At 41.1% G+C, this 17,519-nt stretch overlaps 1 protein-coding gene across 7 annotated transcripts in view; it reads right to left on the bottom strand.

Moving 5' to 3' along the window:
• The window catches only part of SCML2 (Scm polycomb group protein like 2), a 66,701-nt gene that overhangs the window by 27,204 nt on the left and 21,978 nt on the right, over positions 1-17,519 (bottom strand). For 6 of the 7 annotated variants that reach the window (XM_072028984.1, XM_038172929.2, XM_038172932.2 and 3 more), the window contains 3 exons: positions 12,979-13,213; positions 8,798-8,886; positions 7,158-7,401 (listed from right to left, as the gene is read on the bottom strand). In XM_072028984.1, coding sequence (XP_071885085.1) covers positions 7,158-7,401; positions 8,798-8,886; positions 12,979-13,213 — 568 coding nt within the window. Of the gene's footprint in view, positions 1-7,157; positions 7,402-8,797; positions 8,887-11,502; positions 11,601-12,978; positions 13,214-17,519 lie in introns of those variants that run through there. The other variant, XM_072029001.1, reaches the window with a different exon arrangement.

Raw genomic sequence — 17,519 nt, 5'->3', positions numbered from 1 at the left:
AACTGTGAGCATCTTTGGCAACGAGAGGAGGCCCAGAGGCAACCTCGCTGCAGCCTCCTGAGGAGGGGAAGCACAGGGGGAGGCGCCGGCCTCCGCTCCTGAGGCCCGATGGCCAAGCACAGGCACAGCACAGAGCTGTGCCAAGGAGTTCAGGCTGGGCATCAGGAAATGTTTCTGTGCCATGAGGGTGCTCACACACTGCAACAGGCTTCCTGGGGAGCTGGGTGCTGCCCCGTGGCCATCAGTGCTCAAGGGGTGTTTGGACAATGCCCTCAGTGATGTGCCCTAACTGCTGGGCAGGCCTGACGTGCTCAGGCAGATGGACTCAATGGTCTCTGAAGGCCCCTTCCAAATGAACTATTCTATTCTAAGAGCAAATAAAATATTTTCCATGTAACAATCAAAAATACATGTGCTTGAAGCACTTAGGAGTTTAAAAGGAAATTACAATTACCTTAAATAAGCATGGTAAGACAGTCAAGCAATCAGGCTTACAAACAAGGCCTCTGCTTTGGGAAAGGCAAAACCTTTATTCCTTCCTAAGCGCTTTCTGCCCTGTAGTGGCACCAACCAGGCCTTGCTGCAAGATGCCAAGAAACACTAATACCAAATTAAAAAAAAGCTTAACACGTGAGAGAATGTAGGAAATCAGAGTGTAGCCTGAAGCACTGAGGAGTTTTCATGTACAATTGCGAAGACAGCATAAATCTGCTTACTGTGTGTGCCTAACTACTGTGACCTGTTCATGAAAAGAAGCTGGCTGCACTGAAAGCAAAAGGAAATCTCTGGCAGGATGAAATTGCACAATTTCAGCATGTTTCTTTCTCTAACGAAACTTAAGATTTACTGTACTTATCAGATTTTTTTTTGCTACTTCGAACAATGCAGACTTTTCATAGATTCTACTGTAGCTCTCTCTAAAGTAGTTTCAATGCTGCTTTTGTTTTGTCTGCAAACATTGTGGAGTAGTACTGAAGTTTACAATGACGCTGTACATTTGCGTACAACTCTGCTGAAAATCCAGCAATCCTGACACAATTTCATTATCAACACCAGAGAAGTGCATTAAGTGCACTTTTGGTAACTACTAGCTTAAAGATCTGTACAAAATACTGAGATCATGTCTGAAGATTAAGTAAAACTAACTTAGAAATCATAAAACAGACAAGATATGTTTTAATCTCTACTTGGGCCTGTCTTACTCTTATCACTGCAGACAGCTTTTAGGAGGAGACCACATCATCACAGGCTGACTAGCACAGTGAAAGATGATCACTCTGGCAATAAATGCACGGAACTGGGAGAAAAGCAATGAGCTGACACACGGCGTGGAGGGGGAAAGAGAGGAGGGAAGGAAGGGGGCTAACGATAAAAGCTAGAGTGCTTCACTGCTTTTATTTAGATTACTACATCATCTTCCCTTGTTGACCAGGACTCTTTCCTGCAGAGCGCAGAGAGCAGTTCCTGCTTCACGATTTGCTGCATCACCTCGATCTGCCAGAGATCGAACTTCAGAAGACTGTGGTGGAGCAGATAACAGGGATCTACAAAAGCTGGTCCCTCTCCAGATGCAGCTCACACCTAAATGATAGATATAACTGCAATGAAATCAATCTTTGCAGATGTAACTACTTATTTCCTACATGGCTTGTCCCCACTTGTTCTTTTCTTCATTCTTCTTTGAGGAAGAGGTTTTGCTTACATTACAAATAAGAAGATGGGTTACCTAAACAATTGCCATTTACATGGAATGACTTAACAGTAAAACGAATTTTCACAGAAACAGCAAACCAAAATTGCTCCAACAATCTCCAGTCATCCTGCCTTCTATTTTAATCATAAGCCTCAGATACAAGCAGCTACAGTGCAATACAAAAATATTCTTAGGCATAGTAACAGCTCTCTGTTAGCCAACTGAGTAAAATAAAAATCAACATGTACAGCAGTTAAATAGAAAAGCATGAGAAGTTTGGCCCAGAAAAAGAGTTGATAGAAGAATATCCAAAAGATACCAAAGTTTAAAAAGCCTTTTTAAAACATATCAAAGGCAGAAGTTATATGGACCCAAGAGATGATCAAATTTCAGAACAAGCAATCACAGGCAGTAATGTTAAAGCAACAAGACTCAATGTTCTTCTTGCATTCACGTTCCCTCCAAGGAAGCTCACGCTAGTTCCCATATCAGAACCCCTCTTCACAGGGATTTCAAGCAAGTTCATGACATGAAGTACCAGTAGCAGAGGTCAGAAATCAGAGACAAAACAAACAATAGTGAGTTGGCAGGACAGACAGCCCTTAGATTAGGAAGGAAAAACGATGAAATGTCCAAGCTACTGACGGTACTGTGCAAGTTTGTCTCTAAAATTGCTTCAAATCCAAAGAGTTAAGGCACCTAAAATGTTAAAATGATGCTAACACTCCAGCCAGGAAGGCATGGACAGGACACCTGATGTGTGTACTGGGCAAGTTGCTAAAAAAATATTGTTTTAGCCATAGAACAGAGGTGGTGAACACAAAGATAAATACAATGAGCTGGGGGAGAACCGAACAGCTTTTATAGAGAAAAAGTCACGTCTCACAAACCCATCGTAACTTCTTTTTAAGGAGTCAACACATAAGCAGATGACTGAAAGTCAGCAAATGCAGTCTGTGAACTTGCATTTGACAAGATCACACACCACAGACAAACAAAAAAAAAAAACAGCAATAACAAAAAAAGCCTTAAGAACCCTTAAGTAACAGTGGAGGATATGAGAGAAGGTTCTTATGATACTTCTGAAGAAATTGTTAGAAAATACCAAGCAGTGTCCAGGAATAAATGGACATTTCCACAATCAAGAGGACTCTAGAGAAATCCTGATGAGATCTCTGCTTGGGCTTGTGCCATTTGAACCGTATATGATCTAGAACAAGAACAAAGCATGAAATGGCAACAGATGTTAAACAATTATATAGTTGGTAAAGAAAGATATTGCAAACTAAGCAGTTGCTCAGCAGATGAGGAAATAGAAGATGAAATTCAGTGTCAAGCAATTCAGAATGATCCAGTTTCTGTGACTAATGAAGCATCACAAAAGGGTCATCTTGGAATGAAAATAAATATTTCCAAGACAGTATTAATACATTGCTCAGCAGCAGTTCAAGATCCCAAATACAAATCTAGGAATAAGAGGAATAGAAAACAAAAGAAAAACCAGAACAATGCCACCAAGTCTTAGATACCTCGTGCACTTCTGGTTCCAGTGGCTCAAAAATGACAGCTCAACTGGAAGCTGTACAGAATAGCAAAGGTGATCAGTGGAATTAAACTGATCACATAACAAGGTAAAACAGAACAGGATTTTACAAGTTTGTAATAGAGACAGTTGCGGGAAGATGATAAACCATGGTGGATATGAAGAAAGCTGTTCGGGAATGGCCATTTCCTGACTCCTCCTGTACGAGAACTGGAGGCCCGGGAAGCTGTTTCAGTCCAAGAACTAGAGGGCAAAACATGAAACTAGCAGCAAGGAAAAAGCTATCTCCTCTTCCACACACCTCCCTGCTACAGGATGCTTTAGGAGCTAAAAGTTCATGTCTCCAAAACATAAGTGAACAGAAACAAACTCTTCCAGGAGGCACTCGGCATAAATTATTTGGGGCTTGGGCAGTGCTGGGCCATAGAGTGCCAGATATTAGGAACACATCTGCAAACCTCTCTCCTGCGTGCTTTTGCTTTTCTTCAAACATCTGCTTTCAGCCACTGCTGGAAAAAGCCTCCCGGAGCAGGTCCTTCACATTCGTCCAGCATAGATATTATCATGCCAACTTTTTTCACCAGCCATAGCTCACGCTGCTGTTCCTGTGTGACGAGTCATCTGTAAAAGCACTTAAGGGCCCAAGAGACTCGGAGAAAACAAGCTACTGCATCCTTAAAATATTAACCTTGGGCCAGCAGGTCAACCCAACATCAAGCACTGCTGTCAAACCACACATTACGTAAATTACTACTATCCTAGATATTTCTAAGGAATCCAGCTACAAAATCAGCTAAGTACAGCTTCTGCTCGTATAAACATTAAACAACTACATCTCATCCCACTAAGCACATGCCCTGACACCCAGCCAGGTCCAACCAAGTCACATCTGCTGGAAGGGACCAAAGACAAAGCATCAGCAAGAAGATTAAGGACTGAACATTAGAAAGTTGTTTTGGACTACTGTTTGTACCTACCTTCGTCATTTTATCTTCTATTGATCATGTCTTAGTTCTTGAGCTTATCTTTCTAAAACCAATGCGAGTTACAGAGCGCAAGGCTGAAGAGACCACATATCCTGTTTTGAATAAATTCACCAATATCTAAGAAGGCCGTGTACAAACTGTTCTTAAAAACAACCCATGACAGAGGGCCTACATTCTCTCTGGGCATCCTAAATGGCTAAGAGAGTAAACAGCTGCAATAAAATGTTCTCTAATTTTCAAATCATCTCCTTTACTGCAGTCTCTCTCTTGCTAAGTGCTAAATCAGACAACAAACACGTAAGTCTCATGGCAGGAAATTGTTGTCTTAGGTATGGATGAAAACTAAAGCATCATTTATCATTTTCATACTTAGATTACAGGATATTGTTTTTGCTTAGCGACTAAAATTTGTTTTGTTTTCAGCCCTTCACTAGTGATTTGCCACATTTAAATGACTTCAGGAAAAAAGGAGTTATAAAAAACCTGGAATATTTCACATAATACCAACTCTGAAATCTAAGCCACGCTCCGTCAATTTTTTTCACTCTCTACTGTTGCAATTCAAGACAGAAATACTAAACTAACCTGCAGGAAAAAAGTCTGGGCTACAACGATACCATAATATTTCAAGTGAATTCCTACAATATGTTATCTGTCATGCTTTCTTCCATAACAGGAGTAGTCAATGTTAATGTGACTTAATGAAGAATCCTGACAACATTATCAAATTTCTGAATTGAAATGACTTGATTACACTCTCCTTGAAGCTATTATTTACATTTTAATAAAGGACTCTCATTACAGTACTTTAATGGCTCAAAAGCAATCAAATAACAGTGAAATAAGTAACCTGAGAGCAAAAAATATTTCATCTAGCTATGTAAACTTGACAAATGCACGCCTGAAAAATAAGCACATGAAGCAAAATTTGAAGAAGAAACTTCCTGCTCTGAATGGGGAAAAAAAAGGACCACACAAAGTTTTAATAAAACTGCAGTTAACCTTGGAAACACTTTTAGAACTGCAAACAACAAAATCCTTGGCCTTCACCTTCCTGCTCCCACTTCTATCGCGTCTCTGAAGTTCTCCAGTTTTGACTACACTTCTGCAAGAACGTTGCCTTGGGTCTTATCAGTGCTTGAAGTGTCACTGTTTTTCATAAAAAGGGGATAGAATCCAGAAAGTGACATGGCTAGGTAATTTCAGCCTGCACCAGATTTGAACACACTCAGGAATTGTGTTTATTTTAATACCCAAACAACTGGAATATTTAATCAAATTTACTAACTAATTGTTATACAACCCTTTGATCTCTACCAAACACTAATCGGCCAAGAAGAATGTTGTACATGTTATCTCAAAACACTGCTGGGTTTCCAGCACTGAAACTGGAGTAGACTAAACAATTTCATAACGCTTCTTTCCAAAAGATACAACTGGAGTCAGCAAACTAAACAGTCATAAAAATATCTTCTAAAAAATTTACATCACTTATTTACACGGCCCCTTTCCTATAAAGCCATTTTATTTCTCCATAGCTGACATAATTAACTTACCATAATAACACACCTCATTCGGGACTTCTCAAGACAAAGTCACCCTTCTGAAGAAGCTGAGCTGTGCACTTTACACATTGGGAACACACACCCATCGGGCTGCAGTCAGTTTGGGACCCACTATATCATTTTGGTCAAATGTAGACTGTCCTCAACTCCCTTTCCCATGCCTTCTCACTGCAGGTTTGTACCTGCACATCTTGGATCTGTCCGTACAGCTCCACACACCATTGCTCCCTCGCTGAAATCTGCTGCTATGGACTAAACTAGATCAGTTACTGTGACCCGATAACTGCGGACAGTATTACTGAGGGGCAGGTGAGGACAAGGACACAGAGGAATCAAACAGCTGAGAAAGGGACTCTGAACTCATCTCAGCTAGGTCTTCCATGACCGGTTGACAAGGGACTGAGAAAAATAACAGGCAGGAAGAAAGCAGCAGGAATGACTGATTTCTTCCCTTCTTTGGCACCTCTTGTGGGAGTTCTGTGATACCAGTTTGCTTGTTCCTTACCTAGCAGCAGCTATGAAAGTGCTCACCATTAGAACAGCTCGCTCTGGTCAAAGGTATTGAAGTGTTTAACTAAAACACAGTTTCCTTCTTTAAAAACCTCTTTTTCATTCAAATCGGAAGAGGGCAAGGGTAAAAGAGCCCAAAGAGTTTGGCAGAAAAACCTTGCATTACAGAAATGTGACAGAGTAGGAGAGGGATTACATTCAGGGTATTTCTCTTTATTCTGTTTCTGACTTTCTAGGGTAGGTGGCTTCAGATTATAAAACAAGGTGGCCATTACTTAAGAGGACTCTATAACCATTAAGTACAAATATTCATAAAGGTATGAGGATGATAAAGCATTCAGAAGAGGCAGCTACAAGACAGAATTTTGCGAGTGTGAAGCAAAAGCCTCCTAAATATATATTTTAAACCTTCAACCTTCACAGAAGCAAAGTTGCCCTAATATTCTCTTCTTTAAAAGATTATTTTACTTTATTTTCTTAGCGGTTAGCTTAATGTAAAGTGCTGCTGCAGAGAATATATTGGTATTGTTAAACAGGAGCATCTATCTACAATACAAACGGCAAAACTAGTTTAGGTCCAAGATTTTTCACAATCCCAGGAAAATTCAAGATTATCAAAAGCCCTTCAATGGTAGAATATTAAATAAAATGTTTCCAGAGTTACTACAAACAGACAAACCTGTTTCCCAGAAACTATCCTATTAGCTTTAAAATACGTAAAGAAAATTCAACAATATTTCGTCCTCATCAACTGCTCGCAAATCAAATATCCAGTCTTATCTGCATACAGCCAGCTGGTTTTTAAAATTCTGCTGTAATTGAGGGGAAAAACAATTAAGCAATATTATTAGTCATCTTACCATTGTTCCCTGGTGGTTGTAATGCATCTCCTGTCAAGCTACACCATCCAACTGGGAAAATATCTCGAGAATCACATCTGCACCAATAGTCAAATGCTCCTCTCCAGCCATCAAACGTAACAAAAACTTCATCTCCTTTCACATCTCCAATGGTTGCTGGGCAAATCAAGTACGGGTTCTTTCTATCTATAGCTTCAAGTTTCATTCCAACTTTAAAGCAGTTTGTCACAGGTTTTGGTGGTTCCTACAATAGTAAGATTGGTAGAATATTTGTATTTGTATGACCCTTTAAAAATAATAATAATAAAAAAAAACAACAACAGGAAACCTATTTTTTCTTCAACATTTTTATTTCTTATACTCACTACTCTCAAGAAGTTATAACAGACATTCGAAAAAACTTACTGATGCTGAAAACTTGCATTTGCTTTTTATCTTCTGTGTTATAAAAATCTAGATTCTATTCCCACAAACACGGTTGGGATAATTAGCAAAATTCCCCATGGCAGCCAGGCTGTGCTGGAAGTATTTACATAAGCAATGGGTTGCACCCAATACATTATGCCTCGGCAGCAAGACAGCAAAGACACCACGATGAAATCATTACATGCTAATAAGGAAGAGAAGGTTTGCAGGGAATGGGAATTTCTGGGGACTGATAACTGTCTGGTAAAAGCTTCACCTCTCAATTAGTCCATGAAAAATTCATTAGTACTGGACGTTATTTATAGGCCTCTGGTAACTAAGCCTGCCTTAGACCAATTCCAAATGGACAAAAGAGAACCAGAAATAAAGTCAACGTGACCAGCAGAAGCGTACCCTCACTGCCGAGCTTGTGACCCAAGGGAACCCAAATGACCACCTCAGCCTCAGGAACCTCATTCCCCAAAAATGATCTCAGACATACTGATAGGCCAGCACAGGAAGTATGATTCATCACAGCCCCAAAAATTACAATAAGTTAACATGTAAGCAATGTGGCTGCAGGCCTGAAACCAACTCCTTGATTTACTGACATACTTCTGAATGTCGTTCTCAGTATCAGAAATGAAGACATCCAATGTGACAGCATCACAACAAAACCACATTAATATTACTATTGTTTTCATAAATTGTTTTTCATGTTTCACAGTAGTTTACCCAAGTCATGTTCAAAAACAAGCAGCTTTTTCTACCATCAACTACTTTCTGATTACATTTTAAATGATGAGTAATCTGCCCAGTGAAAACGCTTAACAAAACCTTTCAAAGTACTACTTTTCTCTGATGGTTCTTGCTCTCCACTAAAATTTTTTTTTTTACTCCTGTGCACAATGACTACGTGAATGTGATGCTGTCAAGGAGTGTGAGACAATGCATCGTATCTAAAATCCAGGACACAGAAAATGAACTAATGCAATTTTTCTGAACAACACAACATACTTTAGAAGTCTCAACTCAGGAAAAGAGATGCCATCCAACGGGCAGATCGCTTCCTGTCTGGTTTTGTACCTTGACAATCCACTTCAAAGTAGTTTTATATAATATTCTGGCCTTCCTGTGCTGCAGACAACAGGCACTATATTGGCATCCTCACTAAAAAAATGCAATCATGGACCAATTGATGGAAACTCATTTAGTAGCGGCTCTTTTCCTCTTACCTTCTTGAAGAACGCTGCGGGTGCCATTTCAGCTCCATTTAGAGTTCTTAAGAGAAACATCGGCCACGAAGATGCATTCATCTGGAATCCTAAGTAACAAATAAATTACTCGTATACAATATCCCTACCATCAGTTTGTAAGATATAACGGGAAGAAGATGATATAAAATTGGCTTTACTAATGCCTAATTCCCTGTGTTTTGCACATGGCCAAAATAAAAGTGATCAAGAAGGAACAGACAGGGCAGGTGCTGGTGCAGAAAGCTGTGCAGTACACTGCCATTTTCAGCACTTGCTCATTTGTGACTTTACAATTAAGTGTGTAAGACCTACCAACATGCATGTTCTAGCACAGGAGATTACCAGGTCATCCCACATAGCCCCTGGCTCAGTGGAACCTCCCTGGTACAGAAATGTACCGAGCTGATTTTTCAGGGCCACTTCTCAATCTCAACTTCCTCAGCTCCAGCTTCCCTCATTTATCGAAGAGAGACCCTCTGATTTTTGAAGCTGTTTTAATTCTTTCACCAGACCACAGACGAGAAAAAGACCAACTGGTTTCTCCTCTTCCCGCCCCCAAAATAAATAAATAGAAATTCTTCAACAAAGAGCACACAACAGAGAAGAACAAACATATAATGACTTTAATAAAAGCATGTATCGTATTGAGAAACAAACTGGAAGATATTTCTACTTCAACATCCTTCATTAAACAAGTGAATAAAAAGCACAAACAGTAATCGAATTTGTTCAGCTGAACTACCTTATTCAAGGAGAACAAAGGTTTAGCTGAAAACACTCTCGTTTCTGAGAACCTTCCCTCAGAATCTACTCTCTGGTTAAAGAAACAAAATGAAAAATATCCCCTTTGCTTTCTGTGTTTTCCAAATGAATGCTTCAAAGTAATGAGTAAGGTAACAAACGCAGTGGGCATTTTTTCTACATCTTTAGTATCCTGTGTATCTGGCAGATTTTTATAGGAAAACTGATGTAATAGTGAGAATTGGACATTTCTCCACAAAGCAAACATTACCAAAACCTGCCAGGAACTGATGAGCTTCCTCACAACCGAACCTTGAAGATTCTGTTGAAAAAAAAATGTCCCTAGAAAGGTGGAATGGATTTGCAATTCTTTATCAGTTAAATCATTACATCATCTAAAGTTGGACTGCATGGATTATATGGTTTAGCAGTCCTTGAACTTGCAGCTTCAAGCTATTTTCAGTTGGATAAACAGTTTACGTGTTGGAACTACCTATGCAACACCCAAATTAACACAAAGCTCACACCTGAGAAATGGCCTCATGATTTGAGGACTGCTGAGCTGATCATCACTCCTGGTTTGACACCAGAGTCTTTATGCAATCTAAACACGTGTGATTACTGAAATGCAATATTCCTAACCAGCTAGCAGAGACAGGATACATACACAAAGACAGAGGAACGACAACTAAACAACAGTTTCAATTAGCTTCACTTGTCCTGTAAGTTGTCCTGGTAAAAACCATACAAAATGTTATCTTCACCGTAATTTGTTGAGAACATTAAGCTCTCAAAACCATAAAAGCTCCCCTTTGAAAACCAGAAGCTGGAACAAGACCACTTTTCCTACACTAATCATTTTCTCAAAAACCTTAGGTAACATGTATAATTAAACCGATGTAAAAATCAGGTAGGAGGGGCTATTTTAACTTGTGATTATGAGATAACCAGAGCATTAGTATCCAGAAGGTTCCCTACTACTTAGGGAAAAAAAATAATAAAAAAAAAATCGGTTGCTTAAATGTCTAACAGGAGGTAATTATACACCCAATTAGCTCCCAGCTTTGCCCAGGAACAGGATGCTGTAAAGCTGCCAAAAAAGCTTTTTCAAAAATTTATCTAGGTATGCCAGAATGCTTGATTGCTGGAATTCAGCCTATCTCTAAAAAAAATCTAAGACAGGAGGGACAAAATAATGGCACTTGCATTCTTTGCTGAATAACAGCAATTGTTCTGAAGGCAGGTAAGCTTCTGTTTCTAGATGCAGGGAAACATCTGCTTGTTTGGTGCTGCGCTACAAGCAGCCTGACCGAACAGGAGTAAGAAAGAGTATCCAGAGAACGGCATCAGTCCTTCTGCTGATGGTCACGGAAAGTTTCTCTTTGTAATGGATCGACTGTCCCCATTATACATAACCCAGAGTTGTGTTATTCATCAGGCTAGTTTAGAAACACGTTTAAAAAAAGCACTGTGATCCTGGGCTAAAGCCATAATTTTAATGCCATACATACACGTAAGAACAGACGTACTCTTCTCTATTATGACCCTCCTTCATACCGGTATGACTGTACTCATTCTACAAGGTTGTACCAAGCACTTCAGAAAGGTTATACTGAGTTACTTCTCAAAAAAAATAATTCAGAATATTCCCCTCCAGTCTCAAAATTTTCCAGTGTTTCCATTCAAAATCTCTACATCCATATGAAAGCAGGAAAAAATAAACCCTTTCGGGTTCAGACTCTATCTCAACTAATACTTTTGCAGACTGGCACCCAAGCTGCACTGCTTTCTTGTGTTTCTAAAGCAGCACAACAGCACAAAAATCTACCCTGTTAATCTACATGAAGCATCTTAATGGTTACGTGAACTGCTGCTGTATCTGTTTGCCTGTTTAGGAGCAAATCAAGTTTCACACTGTAATGAAATTACACCTTTCGCTTCACCTTTCTAGCAGAAGATCCAAAAGCTGTTAACAAATACGGTTGGCTGGTTTCTTGAGAGGCCACTAAGAGGAAGCATACCAGTCTTCTTCACTGCACCTCTGCCTTGCCACATGTCACAGTTAGAAGACACCAAAGCCAGAACCATAAGACAGGAAGACAACAATAAGCAATTCTTGGCTACAGTTCATTTTTTACATTAAGAACATTATTTATTGCATCTTTTAAACATTACAAGAAATAGCAGAATAAAAGAAGTGTTACTGTTGTGTTTTGGCTTGGTTTTGTGGGGAGAAAATTAAAGTAAATGTTGGCTATTATTTTTCCATCTTTTCAGAAGCTGAACTATTTTCAGACCAACATGAAAAATCAGTTTCTTTAAAGATTTCCACACCTAGAAGTTTTAGATATAACAAGCATGGTACAAGAATGTAGGTCTAGATATACTGATTAATCACAGCAGACAAAAATGATACCACAATTACATGACCCACAGTAATTAATCAGTTAACTTTGAGTATTTGTTTTATAGCAAAGAATTCCTTTGTACAGTTCCACATTTAATAAACTTTCACAGTAAGCTTTGACTAAGCCCAAGCACCATTTCTCAGTTTGGGGAGACATGCCATGGGCCATACTGCTCATGGAAGGCAAAAGAAATCCTGCAGACTCCTTCTAAGCCCAGGATAGCTGCATCCTGTGCATTGAGGTTTGTCATGCTCACAAACTCCTCATGGCAAGCTGATCCAACCCACATCTGTCAATTTGAGTAGCTGAGAATTGCATGCAGTAAGCTTGCAGCTTGCTAGAGCTCTGGAGTGCCTTTTTCCTGCCTCTGAGCAGAATGCTGCATTAACCAACCCAGTGCCACCTTTCCCAGATCACAAGTTGCTCAGAGTGCCTGAGAAAACATTCCAGTTGTCCTGAACTGTATGCACCTTCTGCAGCCCAGCTGAGCCTTTCACACTCTGGTTAACAGGGAGCGCCTTCTAGTGGGCCACTCTGGTTTCCTGAAGAGGAAAACAGGAGTCAGCCTGCTCCAGCACTCTCAGTTCTTATGAAGGTCTACTAAAAGGAGCACGGACAGCACCTAGGATGAAAATGTTACCTACTCAGGAGGTAGGGTGTGTGCCAGGGGAACATTTTTAGAACGGACACATGACTGTGTCTCACTATTACAAATGCTGTCAGACACTACCATCTAACACTGAGGGCCTCCACTAAAAACAAAAAGCAAACAAATATACAAATAAAAAGACACACAGCAATTATGCTGCTCATTCTTACATCAAAAGAATCCAAAAAAGAAGAAAACCCCACATTTCACTTACCCTGAATTAGTTTGCTCACCTCTCCTTTCCAGTTAAATAACGGTTTGATGAAATGTTAGTACCACTGAATTTGCCAAGCCAAAAAGGTAAAATCAACTACACAAAAGCATTACTTCATACATGTGGGTTCAAAAGCTCTGTTTCTTACCCAGTGGAGGCTGGAGCATGCCCCCTTTCTTCTCACAGGTGCCAATGGGCTGTATGTCCGAGGAATCCACAAGCCTCCAGAAATCATTTTTGTTGTCACTTCCATCAAGCCGCAACCTTAGCCTGGCACCAGTGATTCCAATGACCGTGGCTATACAGACTGAGGTAACGTTGCGAGGATCGTGGGCTTCCAGCTTCATGCCGACTTTGAAATCGTTCGTAGGTGGACTTCTGGACTACAGTAAGAGACAAAAGACCTTTTCTTATTTTCTTTAGCGTTGCTAAATTTACAAGCTAGGTCACTATACAGCTTTCGTTCACCCAAACATAACAAATAACTGCTAAATATCAAGAAGCTTTTCAACTTGCAGCGTTTAGCAGCAGATCAGAGAAGAAGCGTGGATAACCTCCCACCAGCACCATCTCAGACACTTGATGTTTCTGCTTCATAAACATGACTGCCTGCTAAAAAGATCAGCACTGCCAGGAAGGGTAACAAGGGAATCCTGACAAAAACAGGAATACAAAGATGGGGGATTAATACTTGCAGTGAATGGAAAGCAAGGACCTCAAGAAACATGACAATCAACAAAACCAAACAAACAAGAATAAATATTTCTTTTGAACTGAAAGCTAGTAATTCTCATTTTACTAATGTTTTGGAAATTCAAACAAAATTTGAACCCTACAGCACTAGGCACTAAAAAAAAGCTTAAGTCATGAAAAAGGTTCTGCATCAAAAAAAAGCTTATAATGCAAAGAAAGAAGAAAAAGGAATTAATGTTAACTGCAGTTTACAGAAGAAGGAAACAGACAGTCCTAAAGACACACAGAACTTCTGTGCTGAGATATGAACTGCAGCTTGTGCTGATTCACAGAGAACTGAATACATTCATACAAACACACAATGAAATGCCAATTTAATTAGCAGCCATGAGATTTTTGGAAAAAGATAATGGCATGGGGAAAAGAAATGTGATGAATGCAACTTGGTCTTTGAGCTGATCTTTATGTCACAGCTAAAGGTTAAAAAGAGAAGGAGAGTATTTTTTTTACTGAGCTGTTACCAGGAAAAGAGAAAAGCTCACGGAAAAATACAGTGCTGCCAGAGACTGACTGGATGGCAGTCTGCTTGCTTGCCTACTGGAGTAATGTAGGCAATAAGCTCATCTAATTATGATCAAAAATTTGTATCAGCGCTAACTGGGATTGAATGATTCACCTAGTCACGTAGAAAGATTACTCCAAATCTCACTGTTCTCTTTAGCCATCTCTTCCCTTCCAGCCTGAACTTGCTCGTGGTAACTTATATCTTACCTTAAATTCTCTCTGCATCTTTGAACCTAATAACAAAATCTACAGTGTATTTCCAGAGGGCAACCTGATCATTTCGCAGTAATGTTTCATCAAGTTAAGCAAGCCAAGCACTGAGGTTTGTTGTAGGAGGTGATGACTGCTACTCTCTCATCCTGGAAGACCTTTTCTGCGCCTCCTCCAGGAGGAAGCTGCCCATGGACACAGACACCAAGAACCACAGGCAGCCTTCCACGTGCCATTTTAACCCAGTAACTACCCAATACAGACTCACACAACCCGAATCCTAACACGGGAGGCAGGTAGCAGGACCACAAACACGGGCATTCACACTCACCAGATTTCTGTGCCCCTTCCCCTGCCCATCTGGCCAGGTCAGGTAGGGTTGGGATCCACAGTAGGCACACAGGGTGCACCTGTATGCCTGGGCTGAAGAAGCTTGCTACCTGAACAAGCGTTAGCAATATTTTGTCTCCACCACATTCAATTTTTTAAAGCATATCTTGCTCTACCTTCACCATGCTGTGCAGGTGCAGTGTTCCAAACAGACCCTGATGAACAGGAGGAGCCCTGGAGGAGCCAGAGCCCCCCCCCCAAAAAAAACACACACCCAAAGACAAGCAATATTCAGTGAGAGTTGAGGGTAGCATCTGCCAGTGCTGCATTTAGCCAGCAGGCTGTCTGAAAGGGGAGCCTGAGCATATTAAATTTAAAGGGCAATTCAATTTCAGGATATTGCTTGTCAAGCTGTTACTTTCTACAACCATGAAAGGCAACCGAGATTGAAAATTTAGGGACTTGGTTTATTTGTTTGTAGGAAAGGTGAGCTTGTTTAAATAGTAACAACTCAAGGCACTGTACTAAAAAGGTGACTCCTCCATGGCAGTTCCTTGCAGCAAAATAATAAAACCTGCTAGATTAAGAGCCTTGATTTAACCTCTGTTCAAACCACAAGGAGCTTTTATGTTTTAAATTTTCAGCTGCTTGAAAAGAAGTTGCAGGGTGAGAGAAAGGGATGTGGAATGCTTCAAAATTGTAGGTAGTAATTAAAAACAACCGAGAGCAACAGATAAAATACATGCTGAATTAAGATAAAGGCTCTAATCAATTCCCATTAGCTGACTATGCCTGTATCTTAATTTATGGTAGAGACTTTAATCTACTGCTCCCCAGGTCATTTTTAATTACTACAAAATTTGAACTTTGTAAAATTCCCACAAGTCACAGTTTTTGGATATAATTGTCAAATTAAACTTCTCTCCGCTTGCTTTTTGGCTGGCCAGAACAGTGCCTTTCTTTCATTACACAGAGTGAAAATGACATGTACAATTCATGGGTAACCCAATAAAAGTCAAATTAGTCCTACACAAAGCTCAAGCGCTTTAGTTTCTAAAATATGCAAACATTAATTAGTGAGAGGAGCTAGCACTGCGATAATTAACATTGCGTATCACTTTCTACTTAAAGGTCAACCTCTAGAAGAAACAGCAAGTCTGCATATGTAAATTGTTTTGAAATTTGCTAAGCACAGACATTAAAGCTCTTCTTCCCAACCCACACACTGTTTAAGCAATCCAAGTCCCTCAGATTTATGTATCTCAGTTAGTGCACATTACTTAAACACCTTTATTTAAGATGTTATTCTGTTCAGTTCAGACCTCTTGAGCATTAGTAGCAAAGAGAAAGATGCAAGAAAGACACACGAAAAGGCTCCTGAATTGTTTTCTGCCATAGCTATGCATCTCAAGAGCATCTGCTCTGGTCATCATGGCCCATGGTCTGTGAACATGGCACTGCTGCTCTCTGCCTCTACCCAGGCAGGGCTTGGGGTCTCTGCTGGTATCCACTCTGAAAAACACATACTGTAGAATTAATTTCTGAAGATAATAAATTTTAGGTGCTCCAGGCAAAAAGAGATAGGGACATTGCTATTTTTTTTAGCCCTCTCTCACTGAAGCAGCATGAGAAGGGCATTTATCCTCATCTCCTGAAGAGAAAGCTGGGATTCAAGATCTAGTATGAGGAAACACTACCACCTGCTCTCCCCTCTCCCTGTTCTCTGTTCCTCCAAGCAACTTCACATACGCTGTGTGATGCTCCTCTCCTCCTTGGATTATCCATTCATGTTGCTTTTTGTTTGGTCCCCACTGGGGGCCAGTTATCACAGACTGCCAGTGAACCCTTGAAAATACCTTCCTGAACAGATACAGTCCAGCAAACCACACATGCCCAGCTTGTCACACCTGGTACAGTTCTCCCAACCTGAACTACCCGATCCCTCAGCATCCATCTGCCCAGTACCGTGAAGGCATACACACTGAAACTCTTCCTATGTAGTTCTATGCAGCCAGCTCAGACACTCCTCAACTTGGGAACAGACTGGACCGCAGCTCCCCCTACAGAGAGAAAAATCCCTGCAGAGATGACAGTCTCCAGAGGGCTAAACAGCTGAAGGTCATTAGCTGGAGTGGGTTTACATGGTGAGGTTCTGGTTGTGGGGGCTGCAGGGGTCGCTTCTGTGAGAAGAGCCCAGCAGCTGCCCCATGTTAGATAAGGGCCAGCTCCAGGCAGATCCAAATGGATCTGCCTCTGCCCACAGCCAAAAGCCAGTAAGTTATACCTCTGGGAGAGCAAATTTAAGAAAGGGGAAGAAAACTGCTGGGCAATGGCAGCTGGGAGAGCGAGGAGTGAGAAGCAGCCCTGCAGCCCTCAGGTGAGTGCAGCAGGAGGGCAGGAGGTGCTCCAGGCAGGCAGCAGCAGTTCCCCTGAGTCCTGTGCAGGGAGAGGCCCCTGGTGGAGCAGGCTGTCCCCCTGCAGCCCATGGACCCCACATGGAGCAGATCTCCACGCTGCAGCCCCCCCATGGGTGGAGGAGCCCCCGGTGGAGCAGGTGGATGTGGCCTGGAGGAGGCTGCGGCCCATGGAGAGTCCCCGCAGGAGCAGGCCCCGGGCTGGAGCTGCAGCCCGTGGAGAAGAGCCCACGCAGGAGCATTTCCCTTTGAGGAGGCGGAGTGAGAGCATGGTTGTGGTAGAGCTCCGCTGCCCAGTTGGGCAAAACCACCACGTTAGCTCACACGAGATGGTAGATTTAAACTGCATCAGCACATAGATACAAAACCATAGGACAAGGGGGGAATGAAACTTGCACTCCTTACAACCTCTTACTGAACAAGGAACAATACTGAATCCTGATAACCTGAGACTGTAGCTAGTGCGTGCATGCACTTC

This window comes from Anas platyrhynchos, chromosome 1 (genome assembly GCF_047663525.1).
Source record: "Anas platyrhynchos isolate ZD024472 breed Pekin duck chromosome 1, IASCAAS_PekinDuck_T2T, whole genome shotgun sequence".
NCBI lineage: Eukaryota > Metazoa > Chordata > Aves > Anseriformes > Anatidae > Anas > Anas platyrhynchos.
Note: the sequence above shows the minus strand (reverse complement) of the source record. Positions and strands in the feature narration are given on the sequence as shown.